At 46.1% G+C, this 26,183-nt stretch overlaps 2 protein-coding genes across 15 annotated transcripts in view; one reads left to right on the top strand and one right to left on the bottom strand.

Moving 5' to 3' along the window:
- Nucleotides 1-19,143, bottom strand: part of Pgap2 (post-GPI attachment to proteins 2) — a 33,374-nt gene extending 14,231 nt beyond the window's left edge. For 2 of the 13 annotated variants that reach the window (XM_045145698.1, XM_045145704.1), the window contains exons 1-4: nt 18,984-19,137; nt 5,245-5,264; nt 4,605-4,719; nt 1,631-1,805 (exon numbers count right to left, since the gene is read on the bottom strand). In XM_045145698.1, the coding sequence (XP_045001633.1) occupies nt 1,631-1,764 (134 nt within the window). In that variant the 5' untranslated portion in view covers nt 1,765-1,805; nt 4,605-4,719; nt 5,245-5,264; nt 18,984-19,137. Of the gene's footprint in view, nt 1-1,629; nt 1,806-4,604; nt 4,720-4,938; nt 5,194-5,244; nt 5,265-9,167; nt 9,302-13,566; nt 13,647-18,983 lie in introns of those variants that run through there. The other 11 variants (XM_045145708.1, XM_045145710.1, XM_045145700.1 and 8 more) reach the window with 10 other exon arrangements.
- Nucleotides 19,144-19,508: 365 nt separating this feature from the next.
- Nucleotides 19,509-26,183, top strand: part of Nup98 (nucleoporin 98 and 96 precursor) — an 88,615-nt gene continuing 81,940 nt past the window's right edge. For both annotated transcript variants that reach the window (XM_045144983.1, XM_045144982.1), the window contains exon 1: nt 19,509-19,617. The gene's annotated coding sequence lies outside the window, so the exon portion shown is untranslated. The remainder of the gene's footprint in view (nt 19,618-26,183) is intronic.

Here is a 26,183-nt window from a genome sequence, read left to right as displayed (position 1 = left end):
TCAATATGTAGCCAAGAATGATCTTGGACTCACCCTAGACTATATCCTTAGCCTCTAATCCTGGCCCTTCTCTGGAGCAAATGGTCTGGCTTGGAACCTTCAGAGCTTATCAAGGCTAGCCAAGTACCCATGTCCAGGCTCGGCCTCTCCTAGGGCCTCTAGGCTAGCTTCATCTTCTGCCCTCCCTTCCAACCTTCTCGTTCTTCTCTCACACCCTTGCCCACCTTCCCATGCTGTCTTTACCTGAAGCTTGACACTATCCTGAAGGAGACAGGACAGGCGTCATCAGCCTCACTGTACTTAGAAATGGAAGCTCTGCGCCCAAGTTTCAGGAAGTGCAGTGTCAGGGTAAATGAGAACATAGGTCACCACAAGTCTCACATTTACACTGACATCCTATGGAGAAATTCTCCTATCTTTCTCTGTGGCCCAGGCACCTCCTATGGTCGTACAGAGGGTGGATAGCCATCTCCAGAATCTGAGAAGGCACAGGACCCATCCAAGAACACAGATTCCTGCTGTAAGCAGGTCCCCACACGGACAGGCAGAGTTTCTCTCACACACAGACCCTACTTGAAGCCACTAAATGGCCATGTCTCATACACACACACACACCCTACCTGACTCATTCCCGTAGACACAAGCACAAGCCCACAGTGCCACACTATGAGACTGAAAAGGCCCTCTAGCTTAACCCTGTTTTTTTCTTGCCCTCTAGAAATCCATGGGGATCTTGAATCTGTTCTGCAATGATGTAGTGATTGAGTTCTGGGTTGTGGGACTGCCTAACTTCAGGGACCTCAGCTCCTAGAACCTTCATGGAAAGTAGAGGGAGGCTGGGAAATTGCTTGCTTGCACCTTTAACTGAAGCCTGACAGTCTGGATTCAGTTGCTCAGTATCCACATAAAGCCAGATGCATAAAGTGACACATGCATCTGGAGCTCCTTTGCAGAGTGGCAAGAGGCCCTGGTATGCTCATTCTTTCTCTCTCTGCTTGCAAATAAATAACAGAATTATTTTAACTGGAGAGATGGCTTAGTGGTTAAGCACTTGTCTGTGAAGCCTAAAGACCCTGGTTCGAGGCTTGGTTCCCCAGGTTCCACGTTAGCCAGATGCACAAGGGAACGCATGCATCTGGAGTTCGTTTGCAGAGGCTGGAAGCCCTGGCGCGCCCATTCTCTCTCTCTCTCTCTCTGCCTTTCTCTCTGTGTCTGTCACTCTCAAATAAATAAATAAATAAATATTAAAAAAAAAAGTTAAAAAAAAAAAAAGTAAAGGGAGCCGGGCGTGGTGGCGCACACCTTTAATCCCAGCACTCGGGAGGCAGAGGTAGGAGGATCACCGTGAGTTCGAGGCCACCCTGAGACTCCGTAGTGAATTCCAGGTCAACCTGGGCTAGAGTGAGGCCCCACCTCGAAAAACAAAAACAAAAACACAATAATAATAATAATAATAATAATAATAATGGGAGACTTGAAACCTCAATTTGTAAGCACTGTCCTCCAGGAACCCAATATACTTGATAGGCTCCACTGAAGGGCTGTCCTATTAAAATTAAAATCAAATCAAGATCCCAGAAAAGATGCAGATGGGCCAGTGTATGAGGTAGCAGTGCCCCCCAAGCCCTACCCCACAGTGTGTAGACGTTGTCTCCTTGAAATGGAAGAGCAGGGACCAGAGGATGCAGAAGAAGAAGGCGACAAGTGGGCAGCAGACTGTGACCAGGGCCACCATGGTGAAGCGGAGCCGGACCAGGGTCCCATCCCGGTCCAGTGGCAGTGGGACTTGATACATCTTGTCAAACCTAGGGATGAAGTGGCATGCTGTCAGGGCCCCAAGAAACAGAGCTGGCACTTGATGGTGAAGTTAGTCCTCCCTCATGCTCAATCCTAAACTTGGGCTGTACTATGGCATGGGGAGGCTGAGAGGAAAGACTCCTAAACTTCCTGCCCTGGATTAGAAAGCCTGACTCAGAATCCCCCGACAACATTCAACCTCAATTTCAGAAGGAAGGTAACAGCCTCTATCAGTACTCAGATGAAGTTTAAGCAGCCGGGCATGGTGGCAGAGATAGGAGATCGCCATAAGTTCGAGGTTACCCTGAGACTACATAGTTAATTCCAGCCTGGAACAAAGTGAAGCCCTACCTCAAAAAAACTAAAATAAATAAATAAATAAACAAACAAACAAATAAGTTTAAACAGATTGGGAGACCTGAGACCTGCTCCTCAGCTCTCTGCCTAGCTCGACAAGCCTCAGACTGTAGGAGCTAGTTTTTCTAGTCTCTCATTGGCTCAAGAATGAAACCTAAATTAACCAGTGGGTGGAATGGCCTGTCACATATCCCTCCCCTGAGCCTCTGGCCCAGCCTCTCAGTTGTCTTCTTCACCCACCGGCTCAGGCCCTCCCGCAGCGTCAGTCTCTCTCGCAGGCTCGGTGCTGTGTGCAGGCACCGCGGTCCGGCACAGCAAGGACTCCATAGAAGCTGACAGAACCTCTGCGCCCTGCTTGTCCCTGCCTGATGCCTCACGTGCTTTAAGGGTGAAAGGCTTTGCAGAATCAGGCCTGGCACTAGCCTGGGCTTGCTATTTGCAGGTCAGAGCTGCTTGTTCAGCTTCCGGAGGCTTCCGAGAATCCAGGGGCCTGTCATTCCTCTCCTGAGACTAGAGGAGGGCTCTTGGTGACCCTGCTTTCTCCTTCAGACAAGGTTTCTTATGTCAGGAGCCACGAGTGCTAAGTACACACAGACAATCTTAGTTCTGCCTCTCCCTCAGTGTATACAAGAAAAGGCAAGAATCTGCTCAGGGTCAGTCAGCAGCAGGGAGATGTAAGCTTCATGAAGAGAGTTACACAATGCCAATTATGGCCTTCCTTGACCCCTTCCTCTCCATGCCAGAGCTCTAAACAGAAAACTCAGATTGGAACTGGAATGAGGAAAGGAGAAAAGGGAAAACCCAATCCTACATAGATGAGTGAATCTTCCTGTGCTCATGGTGAATATGGAGGCACCAGGAGGCAGGAGAAAGGCCCATCCTCAAAGCTGGGCCTGAAGGACAGCCACTCCTGAAGTTTAGTGTTCTTGGTGCCAAGCTACACCTGGCTTCTACAGACATAAAGAACCTGCCCTTCTGGTCTCAAAGGCCTTGCCAAATCAAGTCATAACTCCTCCTGGCCCCACCCTCAAACAGAATTACGTTCTCAGTTAAGCTGGCCTCCTGGCATTCCAGAAGAAATCAGGTGGACACACCTCACATTTTCATCTGCCTTCCTCACCTACCTCTCTACCAGGCCAGATCAGGCAGCCTCCCCAAACTGCCAAGTTTTTCTCTCCCTTCATGAAGGGGGATTGGTTCAGGACTCTCCCCAGGGTGCTGGAGGTGGTACTGGTGACTCTCCCAGATCCAACATATTCCTTGGATTATCCTTAAATGGACCATAAAGACCCTCAGGGTCCTAGAGGGGAACACCTTCTCCACGCAGCTCACACCCAGACTCCAGTTAGAGCTGACTGGGCCTCCCTCCTAACAGCCTTCCCTAAAGACAGTTGCTGTTCCAGGCTCCTTAGAAATCACTGGCATCTTCGAATTGAACATCAGATCTTCAGGGCATGCACAGGCCCTACCCCAGGAAAGGGAATGATGAGGGGGCTCAAGGGACAATTTCAGAAACAAACAAACAAAAAGACACTCTGTCCTAATGCTTGACAGTATGCCTGGCTTCCCTTTTAGTTGTGTAACCTTGGGCAAGTCACCTAACTACTCTGGGCCAGTTGTGCAACAAGGGGACCACACGGTTCAGACGACCTGTAAGGAAGCCTCTTTCAAACTGCTCCATACCTTAGGACCAAGGCACACTACATGAAGTTCTGCCCTGAAACAGCTTTAAGCTATAAACTGTACTTTTTTTGGAGCCAGAGTTTGGCTATGTAGCCCAGGCTGGCTTGAAACTCTGGCTCTTCCTGTCTCTGTCTCCCGGCTGCTGGGATCATATACGCATGTATCCCTACTTCATCTTCAAAAGTCCCTAAAGATCTCACAGCCACCCTTGTCAGAATTCACATTATGAAAGGTGAAGTCTGACTAGTTGAGATGAGAAAGGGGGTCAGCAGGAATATGAGCAATGGGGGTGAATATGATCAAAATCCATCGTATTTTATATGCATGTCTGAAAATGTCATAAACCTATATACTGAAGGATGAGTTCTAATCTTACAATTTCTAGCTTCTGGGTATTAAAGAAGTAGCCTATGTATGACAAAAAGAAAAAAGAAACCTGCTATAATATATACTAATAAAAACTTTTTTAAAAGAAAAATACCCAACTGGGCATAGTGGTGCATGCCTTTAATCCCAGCACTTCGAAGGCAGAGGTAGGAGGATCGCCATGAGTTCGAGGCCATCCTGAGACTACATAGTAAATTCCAGGTCAGCCTGAGCTACAGTGAAACCCTACCTCGAAAAATAAAAACATCCACATTCTTCTCTGAGCACTTGATATATACTGCCTCTTTTAATCCTATTATTCAACGGGGTAGGTACTATATTCTCTGCTTCCATTTTACAGATGAGGAAACTGAAGCTCAGAGTGGTTATAAAACACTTACTCAAAGCCACAAGCTAATAATTGGCAGAGCTGGAATTCCCAACTAGTCTATTGGGTTCCAAGACGCCCCCACGCCTCCATCTGCAGCACCCGGAAGGGATGTGGACCAGGAAGCCCTGCGGAGTAAAAAAGGGGGTGCTTAATGCCTGCACACCTGGCCCCACACTGGAGAGTGGAGGGGCGCGAGGTGGGCTCAGCACTTCCGGGCGCCAGCAGCTCCCGGGATTGGGGGTGGGTGGCTGCAGAAAGCAGGCAGGCACCAGGACACCAGCACCGGGACAGCTAGGGGAACCAGTTTGTGACCCGGCGGCGCCCGCGGCCATCCGCATACTCACCCGGTGGTGGTGGCGAGGGGGCCGCGGCCACGTGGGCCGGGGGGCAGTGGCGGGCTGCAGCAGAGCCGGCGAGGCGGGGCCGCGTGTCTGGGGCGGAACTTAGAAAGGAAACTGCAACCGCATCTACAGCTAGCTCCTCCCCGCTTGGGGGACCGCGACCCCTGGCTTTCCCCCTTAGTCTGGTGTCTCCAGAAACAGCCTCTCCAGGCCTGCTCTGCACTCCCTAATTCGAGCTGCGTCAAGGCAGCTGCCAGAGCCCTGGACACCTAGGCTGGACATGTTGGACAAGCCACCCTGCCATCTTACCTCTGACTGCATGCCGTCACCTGTTGAAAGAACACAGAATCAATTCAAGCGGGTCTCAACTTCTTCCGTTCCTGGACCCATGTCTCCAGGTCTCTACCCCCATTCTAACTGAATTAGCCAGCCTCATCCTTCTGATTAAGCCAGCTTTGCCCCCAGCCTTGGCAACCTTCCTCAAATTTTATTTCAAATGGCCATATGGAGCATTTCGGCAAAAGGAGCTGAGGGAGGGGGGTGGTGGTAAGAAAAGATATGCAAAACGAAAAAGAAAAGAACCTTCCAGGTAGTGAGATCCTATAAGCCTGTCCCAGAAACTCCGGGACAAGGCTGATCCCACTTTTGATCAGGAGATGGCGCCCTATCCCGGCCGACATAGCCGCGGCTCTTCAGTCCCACCTAGCTTTGGGACGCCCTATAATGAAAACTGATCCCCACAAACGAGGTCCTCTTCTCTCCATCCTGACATAGACTGATCCATAAAGGGAGACTTCTCCTCCAAGCCCATCCTGCTCCAAAAGAAGGGAGGATGAAGCCGGGAGTGGTGGCGCACGCCTTTAATCCCAGCACTGGGGAGACAGAGAGAGGTAGGGGGATCCCTGAGAGTTCAAGACCATCCTGAGACTACATAGTGAATTCCAGGTCAGCCTGGGCTAGAGTGAGACCTTATCTTTGTAAATAAAGCAAAACACAAATCATTTATGATAGGTATCCTGAGGAATTGTCAAGACTACCTGTGATGGGTGCAGGACTTGGACCTTGACATGGTTACCATGCCTTTCCCACAGTAATAATTCCCACATTCTAGAGAGCTCACAAGTCCTAGGCACGTTTCTACATTCATGTTATCTCATTTGATCCTCATGAAAGTCCAATGAGGTAGATACTATTAATACTTGCACTTTACTGATGGAAAACAGGAAAGGTATAATACCTGCTTACATAGCTAGTCAATGCCAAAGCGGGAATCAAGCTTGGCATCTAAGGTTGTTCACTTAATCACTATACTGCTAAGCCCACAAAGCAGCTATAGTCGCCACTTTGGAAAATGGTGAACATAGGTTCAAATTTGCTGATTAACTTGCCAGAACACATGTTCTTTTTTTTTTCTTTTTTCTTTTTTGAGGTAGTATCTCACTCTAGCCCAGACTTACCTGGAACTTGATATATAATCTCAGAGTGGCCTCAAACTCACAGTGATCCTCCTATCTCTACTTCCCAAGTGCTGGGATTAATTAAGGTGTGTGCCAACATGCCCGGCCAGAGCTTTTTCTTCCATTGTCCTGTTACTCCACTCTGCCTCGGCCCTCTGTGACAGACACTAGGCTGAGCAGTAGCCTAGGGATCCGGATACATACATCTTAGACTCACTCTTTGGGTCTGGAGGAATGATGTCTTTTTTTTTTTTTTAAAGAGAACATTGGAAACATTTATTTTTTTTTCTTTTCTTTCTTTTTTTTTTCTTTTTGTTTTTTTAAATTTTTAAATTTTTATTTTTTTTAATTTTTATTAACATTTTCCATGGTTATAAAATATATCCCATGGTAATTCCCTCCCTCCCCACCCCCACACTTTCCCATTTGAAATTCCATTCTCCATCATATTACCTCCCCATTACAATCATTGTAATTACATATATACAATATCAACCTATTAAGTATCCTCCCCTCTTCCTTTCTCTACCCTTTATGTCTCCTTTTTAACTTACTGGCCTCTGCTACTAAGTATTTTCATTCTCACACAGAAGCCCAGTCATCTGTAGCTAGGATCCACATATGAGAGAGAACATGTGGCGCTTGGCTTTCTGGGTCTGGGTTACCTCACTGGAAACATTTATTTTTGTTTACTTATTTTATGAAAGAGAGGGAGAATGAGCATATCAGGACCTCTAGCCATTGCAAATGACCTCTAGATGCATATGCCATCATGTACATCTGGCTTACATGGTTTCTGGGGAATTGAACCTGGGTCCTTAGGCTACATAGCAAAGCACCTTAACCTCTTAGCCAACTCTACAGCCCCCCACTTGTTAAAAATATATATATCTTATTTTATTTGACAGAGAGAGAGAAAGAGAAAGGGCATGTCAGGGCCTTCAGCCACTGCAAACCAACTCTAGATACATGAGCCCCCTTGTGCATCTATCTGGCTTACATGGGTCCTGGGGAATCAAAGCTGGGTTCTTTGGCTTTGTAGGCAAATGCCTTAACCACTAAGCCATCTCTTTCTTACTCTAAAGCTACCTCTCCCTCTGTTCCTTCTTTCGTCCCTCCCTTCTCCTTATGTCTTTCTTTTCTTTCTTTCTTTCTTTTTTTAAGAGTTACTGTCACATTCTAATCCTGGCTGACCTAGAACTCACTCTGTAGCCCAGGCTAGCCTTCTGTCTCAGTCTCCCAAGTGCTGAGATATCAAGTCTGGCTAAAGGCCACTTTTCTGGACTTTGAATTCTCCTCCTCCATATTCTGTAGGATCCCAGAGCAAATAGATTAGCAATACCTTAGTAAAAGAGCAACGCCCATCCAGTTTCACTGACTAGATTCAGATTTCCTGTCTTGGAGTTCCATGCCCTCTGTCTCCTCCATCCCAGCAGTGCTGCTCCTAGATCCTGAGTGTTCCCGTGGCCCTAGGTGCCAGTCCCTGAGAACTAGTCCCTTCTCTGTCTTCAAACTACTCCCAATGCCTGGCTTGAGGTGCTCTTTATGTGGACCATGTACTTCATGGTTCTAAGTCTGATTCCTCATCTGTAAAGTGGTTTAAGACATAAGTCATGGGCTGGAGAGATGGCTTAGTGGTTAAGCGCTTGCCTGTGAAACTTAAGGACCCTGGTTCAAGGCTTGATTCCCCAGGACCCACGTTAGCCAGATGCAAGCGGGCGCATGCATCTGGAGTTCATTTGCAGTGGCTGGAAGCCCTGGCACACCCATTCTCTCTCTCTCTCTCCTTCTGCCTCTTTCTCTCTGTTGCTCCAAAATAAATAAATAAAACTTAAAAAAAAATAGAGATAAGTCACATCATAGAGTGGTTGTGAGAATTAGAGTTAATATAGTAGTGTGGCAAACATATGGAAGGTACCCAATACATAATAGTTACTACATAAAAATTCTAGTTTTCTTTTTTTTTTGAGGTAAGGTTTCCCTCTAGCCCAGGGTGACCTGGAATTAGTCTCAGTCTGGCCTCTGTCTCCTGAGTACTGACTCATTAAAAGCATGTGCCACCACACCTGGCTTCCAGTTTTCACTTCTACTAAGTCTTCTCTGGGGTGATCTCAGCTGTCATTCGCTGACCCTCTCTGTCAGTGTGAAAGACTCTCACTTACCTTGATTTATGTGAGGAAAAGCAGAAGAGTGAGTTCTTACTATGTGCCAGGGACCTCATAAATATGTTTTCATTTGATCCTCTTAATAATCTGAGGGTAAATTTGATGAATTTGACTGTACAGAGGAAGTTGAGTAAGCCAGGCATAGTGGCACAAGCCTGAAATCCTAGCACTAGGAGATAAGGTCATTCTTGGCTACATACTGAGTTTGAGGCCAACTTTGGTTATATGAAATCAAATCCGAAAAAAAGAAAAGTCAAGTGAGCATTTGAGCCTCCAGTCTCCCCTCTATCACTAGACACTCAGTGTTTCCTGACCTGACATTAGCCATTGTCCATGAAGCTGGTGCTGCTGTTAGTACCTTTTGGCACTTCTTGCTGTCCTGTATCTGGTCATACATACCCCAGAGAGCCCTGTGCCTTACACAGCATCACCACTTTCCAACTTTAGCCATTAACTACTGCAATCTCTCTGTCCACACCTGCCCACCACACCCCTCCAAGCAACTCCATGTTTGCAAAGATACTCCAGCACCCAGAAACATGGGGCAATGTACACATGAGGGACAGATAAGAGGAAGGGAACATAGGACATGCTGAGAATTGCTTCCTACCAATCTTCACTAGTAGTCTTGTCTTCCTGTCTCTCCACACCCTCAGCCTTCCTATGGTGGGGTTTCAGGCAGGTATCACCATGTGTGGAATTGCAGTGCTTCCTCTCGAAACACAAGCCCATGGCTCTCCTTGGCTGAAAAAACAATTATTTCACAACTCCATAGCTTTGATGAGCAGGAGTTAAGTCTCTCAGTATGGGTGCTGACATGCTTCATCATCTGGCCATCCTCTACACTAGAAATCACAGTCTAGCTGTTTCCCTCTTCCAAGAAGACTCTCATATTTCTCTTTATCTAATCTCATACCCCATCATCTGCCCAACTTCCCACCTCCTTTGCAGCAGTAGATCCCTTCAGTCAAACCTTTGTTAGGCCAGGTCTGGTGGCACATACCTTTAACCTCAGCATTTGAGAGGCAGAGGTAGTAAGGATCTTCATGAGTTTGAGGCCACCCTGAAAGTACATAGTGAATTCCAGGTCAGCCTGAGCTAGAGCAAGACCATACCTTAAAAAAAAAAAAAAAAAAAAAGGATAGAGAAAAAGTTGGGTGGCACACGCCTTTGTAAGCACTTAGAAGGCAGAGGTAGGAGGATTGCTGCAAGTTCAAGTCTACCCTGAAACTATATAGTGAACTCCAGGTCAGCCTGGGATACAGCAAGACCCTATCTTGAAAAACCAAAAAATATTTGTTTACAATAATGGAAGTTGTTAATTATAAAGAATAAAAATAGGGCTGGAGAGATGGCTTAGTGGTTAAGCGCTTAAGTGCTTGCCTGTGAAGCCTAAGGACCCCGGTTCGAGGCTTGGTTCCCCAGGTCCCATGTTAGCCAGATGCACAAGGGGGCGCACGCGTCTGGAGTTCATTTGCAGTGGCTGGAGGCCCTGGCACAACCATTCTCTCTCTCTCTGTCTATCTTTCTTTCTCTCTGTGTCTATAGCTCTCAAATAAAAAAATTAAAAATGGACCAAAAAAATTTATAAAAAAAATAAAAATAAATAAAAGAAAAAGAAAAACAAAATAAATGGAGAGAGAGAGAGAAACTAATAAATGAACAAAAAATTATTAGTTAAGAATCTGCAGCCGGCTGGGCATGGTGGCACACACCTTTAATCCCAGCACTTGGGAGGCAAAGGTAGGAGGATTGCCATGAATTCGAGGCCACCCTGAGACTACATAGTGAATTCCAGGTCAGCCTGAGCTAGAGTGAAACCCTACCTCAAAAAAAAAAAAAAAATCTGGAGTTGAGCATAGTGGTGCATGCCATTAATCCCAGCTCTCAGGATGCAGAGGTAGGAGGATCACCATGAGTTCGAGGTCACCCTGAGACTACATAGTGAGTTCCCAGTCATCTTGGGCTAGAGTACAATGTACCAAAATAATTTCTTGCCTGTCCCTATCTGGGACTTTTTTTGTTAGTTTTTAATTAAGTAACTTTTTTTTTTGTTCATTTTTTTTTTTTATTTATTTGAGAGCGACAGACACAGAGAGAAAGACAGATAGAGGGAGAGAGAGAGAATGGGCGCGCCAGGGCTTCCATCCACTGCAAACGAACTCCAGATGAGTGCGCCCCCTTGTGCATCTGGCTAACATAGGTACTGGGGAATCAAACCTAGGTCCTTAGGCTTCACAGGAAATGCCTTGACCACTAAGCCAGTTCTCCAGCCCTATTTTTCTTTTCTTTTCTTTTTTTTTGAGGTAGGTTTTCACTCTAGCCCAGGCTGACCTGGAATTGACTATGTAGTCTCAGGTTGCCTTGAGCTCACTGTAATTCTCCTACCTCTTCCTTCCAAGTGCTGGGTATTAAAGGCATGCACACTATACCCAGCTTTTTACTTAGTTATATATAGAGAAAGAGGCAGACAGAGAATGGGCATGCCAGGGCCTCTAGCCACTGCAAATGAACTCTAGATGCATGTGTCATCTTGTGCATCTGGCTTATATAGTTCCTGTGGAATTGAACCTGGGTCCTTAGGCTCCGTAGTCAAGTGCCTTTTCTGCTAAGCTATCTCTCTAGCCCCAGCTTTTTTTTTTCTTCTTTCTTTCTTTCTTCTTTTGTTTCTCAAGGAAGAGTCTCACTGTAGCTCAGGCTGACCTGGAATTCACTACATAGTCTCAAGGTGGCCTCAAACTCATGGTGATCTTCCTACCTCTGTCTCCCAAGTGCTGGGATTAAATATGTGTGCAATCATGCCTGGCAGCCCCGGCTTCTAAAGAAATAATATGTTAATTATTATTATTTTTTTTATTTTTCGAGGTAGGGTCTCACTCTAGCCCAGGCTGACCTGGATTTTACTATGGAGTCTTAGGATGGCCTCGAACTCATGGTGATCCTCCTACCTCTGCCTCCCAAGTGCTGGGATTAAAGGTGTGTTGCACCATGACCAGCTCTAAAAAAAATGTTAATTATTTGAGAGAGAGAATGAGTGTGCCAAGGATTCCAGGCTGGGATTAAAGGTGTGTGCCACCACGACCAGCTCTAAAAAAAATGTTAATTATTTGAGAGAGAGAATGAGTGTGCCAAGGATTCCAGGCACTGCAAATGAACTCAAGATGCACGTGCCACCTTGTGCATATGGCTTATATGAGTATGGGGAATTAAAACTGGGTTCTCAGGCTTTACAGGCAAGTGCCTTGACCACTAAGACTTCTGTCCAACCTTTTTTTTTTTTTTGAGGTAGGGTCTCACTTTAACCTAGGCTGATCTGGAATTCACTATGTAGTCTCAGGTAGCCTTGAATTCATGGCAATTCTCCTACCTCTGCCTCCCAAATACTGGGATTAAAGGCGTGCACCACCACATCCACCCCCCTTTTTTTTTCTCTTTCTCTCTTGTTTTTTGTTTTTGTTTTTTCAGGTAGGGTCTTACTCTAACCCAGGCTGACCTGGAATTCACTATGTAGTTTCAGGGAGGCCTGGAACCTCCAGAGTGCTGGGATTAAAGGTGTGTGTCATCACATCCGGCTCCTTTTCTCTTTTTTGAGACAAGGGTCTCATTCAGTATCCCAGGCTGGCCTTGAACTCAAAGTAATTCTCCTGCCTCAGCCTCCTGTGTGCTCTGGGAGTTCATTTAAGGATGCCACACAACTTGTTTCATTGATAGCTTGACTTTTCAGTTTAACCTAGGGATAAGAATAGATTAAAACCTCAGAAAATATTTGTTGACTTGATTTAAGTGAACTAAGTTTCAAAAAATGAGTGTTTTAGCTAGGTGTGGTGGCACAAGCCTTTAATCCCAGCACTCGGAGGCAGAGGTAGGGGGATCACCATGAGTTTGAGGCCACCCTGAGACTACATAGTGAATCCCTAGTCAGCCTGGACTAGAATGAAACCCTATCTCGAAACCCTGCCCCCAAAATAAAATAAAGTAAAATAAATAAAAATAAAAAAGAAAGAAAAAAGAAAACGGGTCTATTTAGATCAAGCAGAAAGTTAAGAGTGGCAAGAAAGGCCTTTGGCGAGCAGCTGCTAGGGTGGGCACCAGGTAGTGCTAAAGACATTCAGGTTTAACTGTGCCCCCTGCCACATAGGAATGCCAGGGACTCATGTTCTTCCTCTGATGAGGAATTATTCTTTGTTCTTCACAGAGCTTGTGTGTGTATTTATGTGTAGTAGGTATGGTATATGTGTGTGTGTATGTGTGGCCTGTACACAAATGTGCTTGCTCCATGTACATGTGTGCAGAGTCTGGAGGAGAACAACTGGGTGACATTCTCTATGACTCATCCATGTGTTTCAAGACAGTCTCTCACTGAACCTGATGCTGTCATTTTCTTTTTTATTTTAATTATCTATTTGCATGGAGACAGAGAGAAAGAATAGGCAGTCTGGGGCTTCCTGCCACTGTAAAGGACCTCCAGATGGATACATCACTTTGGGTATCCAGCTTCATGTGGGTACTGAGGAATAGAACTCAGGTCATCAGGTTTTACACACAAGCACCTTTAACTGCTGAGCCATCTCTCTAGCCCTGGTGCACACATTTTTATAGCCAGACTGGCTGAGCAGCAAGCCCTAACAATGCTCCCATCTCTATTCCTCACAAGACTGGGGTTAGAGACCAGTGTGGCCATGCCCAGCTGTTTACCTGAGTGCTGGGGAATTAAATTCAGGGCCAATCAGGCTCTCTCAGGCCCTCATGCTTGTATGACAAGCCCTCATATCTGCTGAGCCAACTCCCCAAACTCCAGATCTTCAACATGCCCAAGACTGCTGTCTTAGATGGCTTTAAACTACACTCTAGATTTGCCCATTTAATTCCAGAATTGGGACTCAAACAGTAATAGACTCTTCATTGCTCATAGAACTTTCTTTGGCTCCTTGACCACTTTTAAGGTGAAGTCTCAGAATACAATCCTGAGCTCAGGCCTGGCCCTTCTTTGTGTCCCTTGTTCATCTTACCTGGAATGTTCTTTTTCACCTTCATCTCAGCAAATTCCACTCTTTTTATAGAAAAGTGTTTCTGGGCTGGAGAGATGGATTCTTGGGCTGGAGATATGGCTTAGTGGTTAAGCGCTTGCCTGTGAAGCCTAAGGACCCCGGTTCGAGGCTCTATTCCCCAGGACCCATGTTAGCCAGAAGCACAAGGGGGCACGTCTGGAGTTTGTTTGCAGTGGCTGGAAGCCCTGGTGTACCCATTCTCTCTCTGTCTCTATCTGCCTCTTTCTCTCTCTTTCACTTTCAAATAAATAAATTAATTAATTTTAAAAAAGTGTTTCTCAGGATAACAGTTCACACTAACAATTCATATGGTAATAGTTATGGCAACCAATAAAGTAATTATAGTAGAAAAAGAATATAGGGAGAAAAAATGCAACAATCCAAAATATGCTAAAAAGGAAAGAGACAAATTGGCCAATAAATGGTGAGGAGTTGGGGATGTACCTCAGTGGCAGGGTTGTTGTCTAGCATGTTCAATTCCCAACACTGGGTGTGGGGGGGGAGTGGTGGTGGTACACAACTGTAATCCCAGCCACTGGGAGAATGAGGCAAGAGGATATTGAGTTCTAGGCCAGCCAAGACTATAAATCATCCTGCTTCCACCTCCCAAGTGTTGGAATTACAGGCATGTGCCACATCTGACTTTGTATGGCCACTTTAGTAAACAGTTTGGTAGTTTCTAAAAAGTTAAATTTATCATTACAAACCTATAATTCTACTCTTAAATATATACACCAAAAAGCTGGAAACAGGAACTCAAGCACATATATAAGCATCCATGTATATAGCAGCACTATTCACAATAGGCAAAAGATGGAAACATGCCAAATGTTCACCATCCAAATGAATGGACAAACAAAATACAATACACAATGGGATATTATTCATCCATGCAAAGCAGTGAAACACTGATACATGCTACAACCCAGATGAACCCTAAAAACATGCTATGTGAAAGAAGCTAGACACAAAGGACCACATATTGCATGATTCCAGTTACATATAATAGCACAATATGTAAGTCCATTGAGACAGAATGCAGATTGGTGCTTATTATGGGCTGGAGGAAGAAGAGAATTGGGAGAAATTGCCTGGTGGAGAGAGGGAAAGAATGGACATAGCAGTGCATCCAGCCACTGCAAACAAACTCCAGACACATGTGCTACCTTGTGCAGCTGGCTTACATGGGTCCTGAGGAATTGAACCTGGGTCCTTTGGCTTTGTAGGAAAGTGCCTTAGCTGCTAAGCCATCTCTCCAGCCTCCATGTTTTATTTTTTGGGGCAGCATCTCACTCTAGCCTATGCTAACATTGAACTGGCATTGAGCCCATGCAGATCCTACGACTTTAGCCTCCAAGTGCTGAAATTAAAGTACATGCCACCACACCTGACTAGCAGTTTGTGTTTTTTTTTTTCGAGGTAGGGTCTCACTCTAGCCCAGGCTGACCTGGAACTCACTATCTAGTCTCATGATGGCCTTGAACTCACAGTGATCCTCCTACCTCTGCCTCCCCAGTGCTGGGATTAAAGGCATGCGCCACCATGCCCAGCTAAATTTTTTTTTTTTCTTAATAACAAATTATGGGAGTTGGGGAGATGACTCAGCAGGTAAAGTGCTTGTCACACAAGCTCTCAAAAGTGATGGGGGTATTGCTGGCTGTAGTGGTGCACGCCTTTAATCCCAGCACTAGGGAGGCAGAGGTAAGTGGATCACTGAGCTTGAGACCAGCCTAGGGCTACAGAATGAGTGCCAGGTCAGTCTGGGCTAGAGTGAGGCCCTACCTCAAATAAATAAATAAATAAATAAATAACAGGTATTTTTATTCTTCAAAAATGTCTAGGGATTCCCATTCTAAAATATTCTAAGCTGTGGGTACTGGCACAGAAAGAGGGCTCAAAAACATGGTTGAAGTGAGTGAGGCATGAGTATATTCAGCTCATTCATAAGAAGCATTGGATGAGAATGCTTCAAGAAGGAAGTTCCTAGAACCACAGTGAATTCCAAGGATCCTGAAGGGAATGTGGTCCAGTGTGCATTATTCCCAGGACTGAGAAGAATATCTCCCTGTATCCAAAACTTCCTGACCTCTACCCACTCTGTTTAATTGTCATAACACCCCTTAGGGCTGCTGTCATCTTCCTTCTCTCTAAAGACAAGAAATCTGGAGCATATTCACAAGAGCTTGCTGAACCAACCCTTGTCCTGAGAATTAGGAGCTCAGAGACAGCTCTATATTCTGCTTTGGCCAGCTTTGTTCTGGGAACCCTTACTGTCTCACACACATGACTGGGGCTCCAGGAGGAGAGCGACCTGTCAGGGCAAAGGAATCATGGAAGGCTAGCGGTTTCAGAGTCCTGTATGGTGCAACAGAAAAAGCAGCAGAAGTGGAGCCAGACAGAGCCGTTAAGGCGTTTGTCTGTGAAGCCTCAGGACCCTGGTTTGACTCCCCAGGACCCACATAAGCCAGATGTACAAGGCGTCACATGATTATGGAGTTCATTTGCAGTGGCTAAAGACTCTGGCGCATCCATTCTCTCTATTTGCCTCTCTCTCTTAAATAAATAAACAACTTTTTTACATTATTGTTTTTATTTATTTGACAGAGAAAGAGGGAGGGAGGGAGGGAGGGAGAGAGAATGGTGCGCCAGGGCCTCCAACCATTGCAAACAAAATCCAGATGCATGTACCACCTTGTGCATCTGGCTAACATGGGTCCTGGGGATTCGAATCTGGGTCTTTTGGCTTTGCAGGCAACTGCCTTAACAGCTAAGCCATCCCTCCAGCTCAAAATACTTTTTTTTTTTTTTTTAAATAGGTAATGGAATTTTCACAAGACTGAGGGCACACTTGGTCCATAGTAAACACTTGGCCAATGTTGTTTCCCTTGTACTTCAATAACTTGATAAGGAAGGGTGAGGCTCAGAAATAGCATCTAATTGGATTTTTAGAAATCCTGTGTGAATGCCTTTGAGGTTTAACTAAACTGCATATTTAGCCCATTAAATTTAACGGATTTACAGGCATACTCAGGATTTTATCTAATTTTTTATACTTTCCTATTTGCCCAACCTATTCAGTTTCCATCTCACTGTTATTATTATTATTATTTTGGTTTTTTGATTTTTTGAGGTAGGGTCTCACTCCAGCCCAGGCTGACCTGGAATTCACTATGTAGTCTCAGGGTGGCCTCGAACTCACGGCAATCCTCCTACCTCTGCCTCCCAAGTGCTGGGATTAAAGGTGTGCGCCACCATGCCTGACTATTATTATTATTATTTTATTTATTTATAAACAGAAAGAGAGAGAGAGAGAGAGAATAGGGTGGGCCATTCCAGAAACGTGCACCACTGCATCTGACTTTACATGAGTACTGGGGAATTGAACCTGGATCCTTTGGCTTTGTAGGTAAGCACTTTAACCACAAGCCATCTCCCCAGCTCTTCACTATTATTTTTGTTTTGTAATAGCTTCCATTCATTGAGATTCAGTTATTGGCTATATTTTTTTGGCAATATGTGTGTGTATGTGTATAAAAGAGAATGGGGACACACCAGGGCCTCCAGCCACTGCAGACAACTCTAGACACAAGTGCCCCCTTGTGCATCTGGTTTATGTGGGTCCTGGGAAATCAAACCAGGATCCTTTGGCTTTGCAGGCAAGCGCCTTAACTGCTAAGCCATCTCTCCATCCCTTTATTTTTCTTTTTTTTAGTTATTCGAGGTAGGGTCTCTAGCCCAGGCTGACCTGGAACTCACTCTGTATTTTCAGGGTGGCCTCGAACTCAGGATGATCTTTCTACCTCTGCCTCCTGAGTGCTGGGACTTAAAGGCGTGCGTGCACCACCACGCATGGCTCACTTCATTTTTTTCTCGATTTATTTATTTAGGTTTTTTGAGGTAGGGTCTCACTCTAGCACAGGCTTTAACCATCTATTCAAAACCCTTCACTATCTTATTTTATAGTTGATACCACTATTTGATTTTTTTTGGTTTTCAGGTAGGGTCTCTCTAGCTCAGGCTGACCTGGAATCCACTATGTAGTCTCAGGGTGGCCTTAACCTCAGTGATCCTCCTACTCTGCTTCCCTCGTGCTGGGATTAAAGGCATTCGACCCCACGCCCAGCTCAGCTCTGATTTATTTTTATTTATTTGAGACAGAGACAGAAAGAGAGTATGGGTGTGCCAGGGCCTCTAGCCACTGCAAATGAATTCCTGACGCGCGCGTCATCATGTACATCTGGCTTATGTGGAACCTAGAGAATTGAATCTGGGCCCTTAGGCTTGGAGGCAAGCGCCTTAACCGCTATATCATCTGTCCAGCCCCACTCACTTCATTTTTAACATGTCAATGCCTGCAATGCCACTGAAAACCTTCAGGGAGTCACCTTTATTTTGAGCAAATCTCATTTCAGTGTGTCCTGGTATCACAGCAGGAGGAAGCCGTGGAAAAGTAGCAGGCATTAGCTTTACTCGTAAGAGCGCGCTTCTGGATATTTTGTGTGAAACCCTCAGTTACTAGAGGTCCACCTCTGGCTATTCTGTGTGAAACCCTCAGTTACTAGAGGTCCAGCTTCTAGAACAGAACAGAACATACTCATTCCTCCCACTTGCAGTTTTCTGTTCCAAGTTCGTTCTCAAGAGTAAAGGAAATAAAAGGATGAAAATGTAGCTTTGACATCCAAGAACAAGGGAGAGGAGAGACACAGAATACAGGAAAACAATTAATAGGATACAAAGTTACAAGGTCACCGGGCATGGTGGCGCACGCCTTTGGCCTTTGATCCCAGTATTTGGGAAGCACAGGTAGGAGGATCACCATGAGCTGGGGGCCAGCCGGCAACTACATAGTGAATTCTAGGTCAGTCTGGGCTACAGCAAGACCCTACCTCAAAAACAAACAAAAAGTCACAAGGCCCTGACAGAGGCTTGCCCAAGCATTACCCCTACTTGCACAGACAGGTTGGCAATAGCATCCTAGAAGCCGAGAACATTTCATCAAGGCCGTTACACTTAAGTAGATGTTCTCAAAAAGCCCAAGAGAAATACAAGTTCCAAGAATTCACATTTGGATTAGGCCCTATAACGGACCCTTGCCACAGGGCACTTCTAATACTCAGGTCTACCTTAGGAAGTTCAGAGGGGTTAAAGAGGCGGTGGGTGGTGGGGGGGGGTGTGGAAGCGATGATTTGGGTTTGCAAAGAAGCAGATGTGCATTTGGGGCCTGGGAGAGGTCGCAGACACTTTAGGCAGACAGATGGGCGTCCTAGGAGGGACCTCCATCACCGCACGTGGTTTGGCCAGGAAGTGCGACAGGGGTGATGAGGAAGTGTTCTTATCGGTGCACGCGGACTGGGGCGACAGAAGGGTAAAATAGTTACCATGCCATCCGGGGCCTTCTCTCTGATTGGCCCGAGCCTCCGCAGCCAGTCTGTCCGCTCTCGGGGAGGGGGCGGAGCCTCGGCGAAACGTCAGCGCTGTTCTCACGCACCCCGCCCCCGTGCCCATCGGCGTAGCCATTCCCCTTGCCTATTTCGAGGAGCCCTGTGTGACGTCACGACGGTCTCCCAGCCAACCGTCGCGGAGGAAGGGGTGGGACTCCACGTCCCTCCCACCATCTCTCCCTTTTTCCCCCCCCCTTCCTTCTCCTTAATTCCTCACGCCCCTCCTCTTCCCCCTTCGCCTCCCTTCTCCCCTTTCTGCCGAGGACCGCCCTCACGTTGGGTTTTTCAAAAGACTCGTTGACCAATGAGGCACGGGGCGGGCCTAGAGTGGCGTCCCGTTCGGCCAATGGTGAGGCGGCGAGGGCGGGGCGTCCGCGGCCAGCCTCTGACGGTCGGCGGCGTGTGACGCAGTAGGGCCCTGTGCGCGCTGCGCCCGGAGCGGCGGTCGGTAGCGGGCGGCGAAGGCTGTGGCGACGGTTTCCTGGCGGCCGCGCGCTGCTCCGTGAGCGGCGGGCGGCGGGCGGGCCTCGGCCCTCACTCGTGACACTCTCCCTGCCCCAGCGCAGCGCGGGTAAGTCGGCCGCGGCGGCGACGACGGCGGAGGCGGCAGGCTCCTCCTCCCTCCGCACCGGCGGGTGCGCGGGGCCGTCCCGGGCCCTCTCCAGCCCTGGATCGCGCGCCCGGGCGCGCGTAGCTTCTCCCCGGCGGGCGGGCGGGTCCCGCTGTCCCCCTGCGGCCCGGCCCGCGAGGCCCCGCGAGCGCATCCCGGGTGGCGTTGTAGGCCCCGGGGTCTCCCGTGGCAAGCCCACGCTGGGGGAGTGTCCATCTCCCTGGCTGGACTCATTCATTCGCTGGGCGGAGAGGAGGAGCCTGTGAGTGGTGGTTGGGGGAGGGACGGCGCCTGGAGTCTCGAGTGGGAGGTCACTTCCTTGACCGCCGCCGGGGGCACAGCCTTTATTTGTGTTGTCTTCTCCGGAGGGGCGGTGTGGGGGTAGCCTCAGAGGGCTTAAGTCAGGGTGAGTCGGAAATTACGTAGCTTTTACAAGGTACTCTCTGGCCATGAGGTCTGTTCCATGCAAAAGGTTCTTTTCTGTTAGGCCACATGTCGGAATGATTGGATTTCTGGAAGACTGTTGTCATGAAGACTTAACGAAAAATTTGAAGTCAGTCCCTCCGCCCTCCATCACAAGCGAGCTTGGAAGGTGGAGATAACCGAGGTCCAGAGTTGCTCGCCAGATTAGCGAATGCCAGCTCTCTCATCTCTAGTCTAGAATTTTTACACTATTCCACCCTCCCGGGATGTTCCAGTCTCACCTTATTGGCTAGTGCATTTGGTGCGGAGTGCTGTACAGAGACAGATAAATCGAGTTTTCAAAAGCCTTTTCCAGCTTAGTTGCTGCCATGTCTGTAAGATACTAAACCTAAAAATGTTGGGTCAAAGAATGTCAGTGATGTGTACTGGAAATGAATCAAGCTGTTCGCTAATTACTAATTCTGAATTTGATTTTTTTCTTTTTGCTTTTTTCCTTTTTCGAGGTAGGGTCTCACTCTAGCCCAGGCTGACCTGGAATTCATTATGTCATCTAAGGGTGACCTCTCATTCACGGCAATCCCTCCTACCTTTGCCTTCCGAGTGCTGGGATTTGAATTTGACTTTTTTGTTTGCTTTGAGGTAGGGTCTTAACGTTAGGCTGACCTGGAACTCTCTGTAGACCCAGGCTAATCTCAACTAATGGCAAGTGTGACCTGCTGTGATTAAAGGCTTGAGCGACCACTCCTGACTTACAAGTTTGAAGCTGTGACTTTTACACACGTTACTTGACTCAAAAGGAGAGTCCAGTTGGTGACGTTCAGAAAGTATGACAGGTGTAGAAACTGGACAGCAGTTGCCTTGCAATTGTACTTTGGAGTTCATGGCACTCAGGGAAAGAATTCAAAGTGAAACATTGTAGTAGGATAAGTCCAGGGTATTAAAAATGTGTTTGTGGGGAGAAATGACATAGAATGAAAGAAAACAGTGTTCCTTATTCTGACAGTTGTAGACATTCAGAAAGAAACACTGGATGGATTATTGGATGGTGGAGTATTTACTTGGAGGAAGAAGGACATTAGAAAACAAACTGGGGCTGGAGAGATGGCTTAGTGGTTAAGCGCTTGCCTGTGAAGCCTAAGGACCCCGGTTCAAGGCTGGATTCCCCAGGACTCATGTTAGCCAGACGCACAAGGGGCACAAGTCTGGAGTTCGTTTGCAGTGGCTAGAGGCCCTGGCGTACCTATTCTCTCTCTCTCTCTCCCCCCCCCCTTTCTCTCTGTTGCTCTCAAATAAAAATAAAAGGGAAAAAAACAGCTGGGCGTGGTGGTGCATGCCTTTAATCCCAGCACTCGGGAGGCAGAGGTAGGAAGATTGCCATGAGTTCAAGGCCACCCTGAGGTGACAGAGTTAATTCCAGGTCAGCCTCGACCAGAGTGAAACCCTACCTCGAAAAACCAAACCAAACAAAACAAAACACTGACTGGGTTGGGTGGTACAAGCCTATAGTGCCATCTGTTCTGGAGTCAGGGTGGGCAATCTCTGGAGCCCAAGAGCTTGAGGCCAGCTTGGGGAACATAGGTTCATCTCAAAAAAGTAAAAATAAAGAGCATTATCAGGTTGGACATTGTGGAAGTACTGCAAACTACTTTGATGAAAGTCATTTTTTTGTATGGCATATTTTTTTTTTAATTTTTTTTTGTTCATTTTTTATTTATTTATTTGAGAGCGACAGATATAGGGAGAAAGACAGATAGTGGGAGAGAGAGAGAATGGGCGTGCCAGGGCTTCTAGCCACTGCAAACGAACTCCAGATGCGTGCGCCCCCTTGTGCATCTGGCTAACGTGGGACCTGGGGAACCGAGCCTCGAACCGGGGTCCTTAGGCTTCACAGGCAAGCGCTTAACCGCTAAGCCATCTCTCCATTGTATGGCATATTTTTGTGTGCTTGTATTGGGACACACCTGGATGTGTGTGTATAGGTGTACATAAAGCCATAGGTTCATGTCAGGTGTCTCCTGCAGTTACATTCCACCTTTATTATTGAAATAGGGTCTCTCCCTTCTGGAGCTTGTCTGAAAGTCTAGCTCAGCAGTGGGACTATTGGCTGGGCACTGGGGATCAGAACTCACTTTTTCATGCTTGCTTGCTGAGCCATCTCCCCAACTGATGAAATAATTTTTGATTTTCCTTAAGGTTTGGATGTACTTGGTGGTGCAGACTTGTAATTTCACCTTTTTGAGAGGCTGAGACAGGAGGATCACAGGTCCAAGGTTTGCTTGGGCAACACAGTAAGTTAAAGGCTAGCCTAAGCAACTTGGTGAAACCTGTCTCAAAATAAAAAGTAGGGCTGGAGAGATGTCTCATCAGTTAAGGTTCTTGCCTACAAAGTTTATGACTCCTTAACCTCTTAAGTCATCTCTCCAGCCAGAAAATCTTTATTTTATTCTTTTTTTGAGGTAAAGTTTCACTCTAGCTCAGGATGACCTGGAATTCATTATACAGTCTCAGGGTGGCCTCGAACTCATGGCAATCCTCCTACCTCTGCCTCCTGTGTGCTGGGATTAAAGGCATGCACCACCATGCCTGGCTACTAGCTTTATTTTATTTATTTATTTATTGTTAATTTGGGTTTTTTATTTTTATTTATTTGATAGTGACAGAGAGAGAAAGAGGCAGATAGGGAGAGAAGAGAGAGAATGGGCGTGCCAGGGCCTCCAGCCACTGCAAACGAACTCCAGACGCTTGCGCCCTCTTGTGCATCTGGCTAATGTGGGAACTGGGGAATCGAGCCTCGAACCGGGATCCTTAGGCTTCACAGGCAAGCGCTTAACTGCTAAGCTATCTCTCCAGCCCTAATTTGGTTTTTTAAGGTAGGGTCTTGTTCTAGTCCAGGCTGACCTGGAATTCAGTATGTAGTTTCAGGGTGGCCTTGAACTCATGGTGATCCTTCTACTTCTGCCTCCTGAGTGCTGGGATTAAAACCGTGCACCACCATGCCCAGATTTATTTTTATTTTTGAGAGAGAGGGAGAGAATGTCACACCAGGACCCTTCAGCCTGCTGGAAATGAACTCCAGGTGCATGTGCAATATTTTCTGCTTGTGCCACTGTGCGTCTGGCTGTGTGGGATGAGTTCTTAGGACTTGCAGGCAAGCACCTTAAAACCACTATGCCATCTCCCCAGTCCAAGAAAAAAATTTTAATCATTAAAAAATATTTTATTTATTTCACAGAAAACGAGGGAGAGAGAGAGAGAAAATGGGCACGCCAGGGCCTCCAGACACTGCAAATGAACTCTTAAATGTGTGCGCCCCCTTGTGCATCTGGCTATTGTGGGTCCTGGAGACTCAAACCTGGATCCTTTGGCTTTGCAGAAAAACGCCTTAACTGCAAAGCCATCCCTCCAGCCCCAAGAAAACGTTTCTTTTTCTTTTTTTTTTTACTTTATTTTTATTGGTGGGGGGCAGACAAAGGGAGAGAGAGTAGATGTGCCAGGACCTCCAGCTGCTGCAAACGAACTCCAGATACATGTGCCCCCTTGTGCATCTGGCTTGTGTAGGTTCTGGGGAATCAAACTGAGGTCCTTTGGCTTTGCAGGCAAATGCCTTAACTGCTAAGCCATCTCACCAGCCCCCAAGAAAACTTTTTTGAGGCAGGGCCTCACTGTATAGCCAAGGCAGCCCTTCTGCCTTTCTTCCTAAGTGCCAGGTAGCATGTATCACCATGAGCAGTTTCCATGAAAAACTTAAAATTATCATGTTCTGGTATTGGGAAACTATAAAGCTAAGAGTCATCTTTTACTTTAGTTTCTCTTTTCATTTCTGTTCCTTCTATGTCGAGAAATCAAGGATCTTTGTGGCTCAGAGTGAATTGATGTATTCAATGTGATGCTGTATTCTATTTTTCTTTTTTTGTTTGTTTGTTTGTTTTTCGAGATAGGGTCTCACTCTATCCCAGGCTGACCTGGAATTCACTGTGTTCTCTCAGGATGGCCTTGAACTCACGGCAATCCTCCTATCTCTGCCTCCCAAGTGCTGCTATTAAAGGCGTGCACCACCACGCCCGGCCTGTATTCTATTTTTCAATTTTACTAATAGAGCTGTTCCCATAGATATGTGCAATGATGGGGGAGTTTTGTCCCTTTGTAAATAATAGTTTTTTAAAATATTTATTAGAGAGAGATTGGCAGATAAAGAGAATGGGCATACCAGATCTTCTAGCCACTGCAAAGGAACTCCAGATGTGTGTACCGCCTTGTGCATCAGGCTTACGTGGGTACTGGGGAATTGAACTGGGGTCCTTTGGCTTTGCAGGAAGATGCCTTCACTGCTAAGCCATGTTCTCCAGCCCTATTTTGTTTTATTTGTTTATTTGGTTTTTTGAGGTAGGGTCTCACTGTAGCCTAGGCTTGACCTGAAATTCACTATGGAATCTCAGGGTAGGCTCAAACTTACTGCGATCCTCCTACCTCTGCTTCCCAAGTGCTGGGATTAAAGGCATGCGCCACCTTGCCCATCCTATTTTGTTTTATTTTGAGACAGTGCTTCACTCACCTTGAACTTAATAGGTAGGCCAGGCTGACTCTGAACTCAATGTAATCCTGCTTCAGCTTCCGGCATACTGAGAGTATAGGCATGTTCTACTAGGCCTGTCTGTATTTTTAAATATAGCTATAAGGTTGACAGTGTAGCTCATTTGCTAGAGTGGCTAGCATGCAGAATGCCTCGTGTTCGATCTCCATCACCACGTATATAACTGGGCATGTTAGTGCTTGCCTGTAATCTCAACATTCAGGAGGTAAAGGCAGGAAGATAGCCTGAGACCCTGTCTGAAATATAAATATCTGGTGTATATGGTTCTAACTAGCTAAGTTGCTGAAACTAAGAGTAAATTTAAGATGAAGGGTAGGAATTAATACTGTAGAATGTGAAACCTGGAAGTTGGCAAATAAATTATAGCAGTAGTCTAGGATAGTGGTTCTTTTTTTTTTTTAATTTTTTATTCGTTTTTATTTATATGAGAGTGACATAGAGAGAAAGAGGCAGAGAGGGAGAATGGGTGCGTGGGCTTCCAGCCATTACAAACGAACTCCAGACAGGGCATCCACTTGTGTATCTGGCTAACATGGGTTCTGGGAAATCAAGCCTCAAACCTGGGTCCTTAGGCTTCACAGGCAAGTGCTTAACCACTAAGCCATCTCTCCAGCCCGGATAGTGGTTCTTTTTTTTTTTTTTTTTAATTTTTATTAGCATTTTCCATGGTTATAAAAAAAAAATCCCATGATAATTCCCTCCCTCCCTCCCCCCCACACTTTCCCCTTTGAAATTCCATTCTCCATCATATTACCTCCCAATCACAATCATTGTACTTACATATATACAATATCAACCTATTAAGTACCCTCCTCCCTTCCTTTCTCTTCCCTTTATGTCTCCTTTTTAACTTATTGGCCTCTGCTACTAAGTATTTTCATTTTCTTTTTTTTTTAATTTTTATTAACATTTTCCATGATTATAAAATATATCTCATGGTAATTCCCTCCCTCCCCACCCCCACACTTTCCCATTTGAAATTCCATTCTCCATCATATTACCTCCCCATTACAATCATTGTAATTACATATATACAATATCAACCTATTAAGTATCCTCCTCCCTTCCTTTCTCTACCCTTTATGTCTCCTTTTTACTTTACTGGCCTCTGCTACTAAGTATTTTCATTCTCACGCAGAAGCCCAATCATCTGTAGCTAGGATCCACATATGAGAGAGAACATGTGGCGCTTGGCCGGATAGTGGTTCTTAAACTTGGTGGTTTCTAGTCTTTAAATCTTTTAAAAATTATTTGCTTCAGACAGCTTTTGTTTATATGAATTACACCTGTTGATTTTTTTTTTTTGAGGCAGAGTTTCTAGTCCAGGCTGCCCTTAAATTTATACTGCTGGGATTAAAGGTTGATACTTAATATAATAAAATAAACAACTGGCAAAGTGACTCATACCCATAATTCTAGCACTTGAGGATGAGACAGAAGGATTTCTGAGATTGCCAGAAGTTTGCTGCCAGTTTGGACTATACTAGGAGACAAACAAGAGGACCAGCTGGGT

Source organism: Jaculus jaculus, chromosome 3, assembly GCF_020740685.1.
Source record: "Jaculus jaculus isolate mJacJac1 chromosome 3, mJacJac1.mat.Y.cur, whole genome shotgun sequence".
In the NCBI taxonomy this organism is placed as follows: domain Eukaryota; kingdom Metazoa; phylum Chordata; class Mammalia; order Rodentia; family Dipodidae; genus Jaculus; species Jaculus jaculus.
The sequence above is the reverse complement of the archived record's forward strand: the minus strand, read 5'-3'. Positions and strand labels throughout refer to the sequence as shown.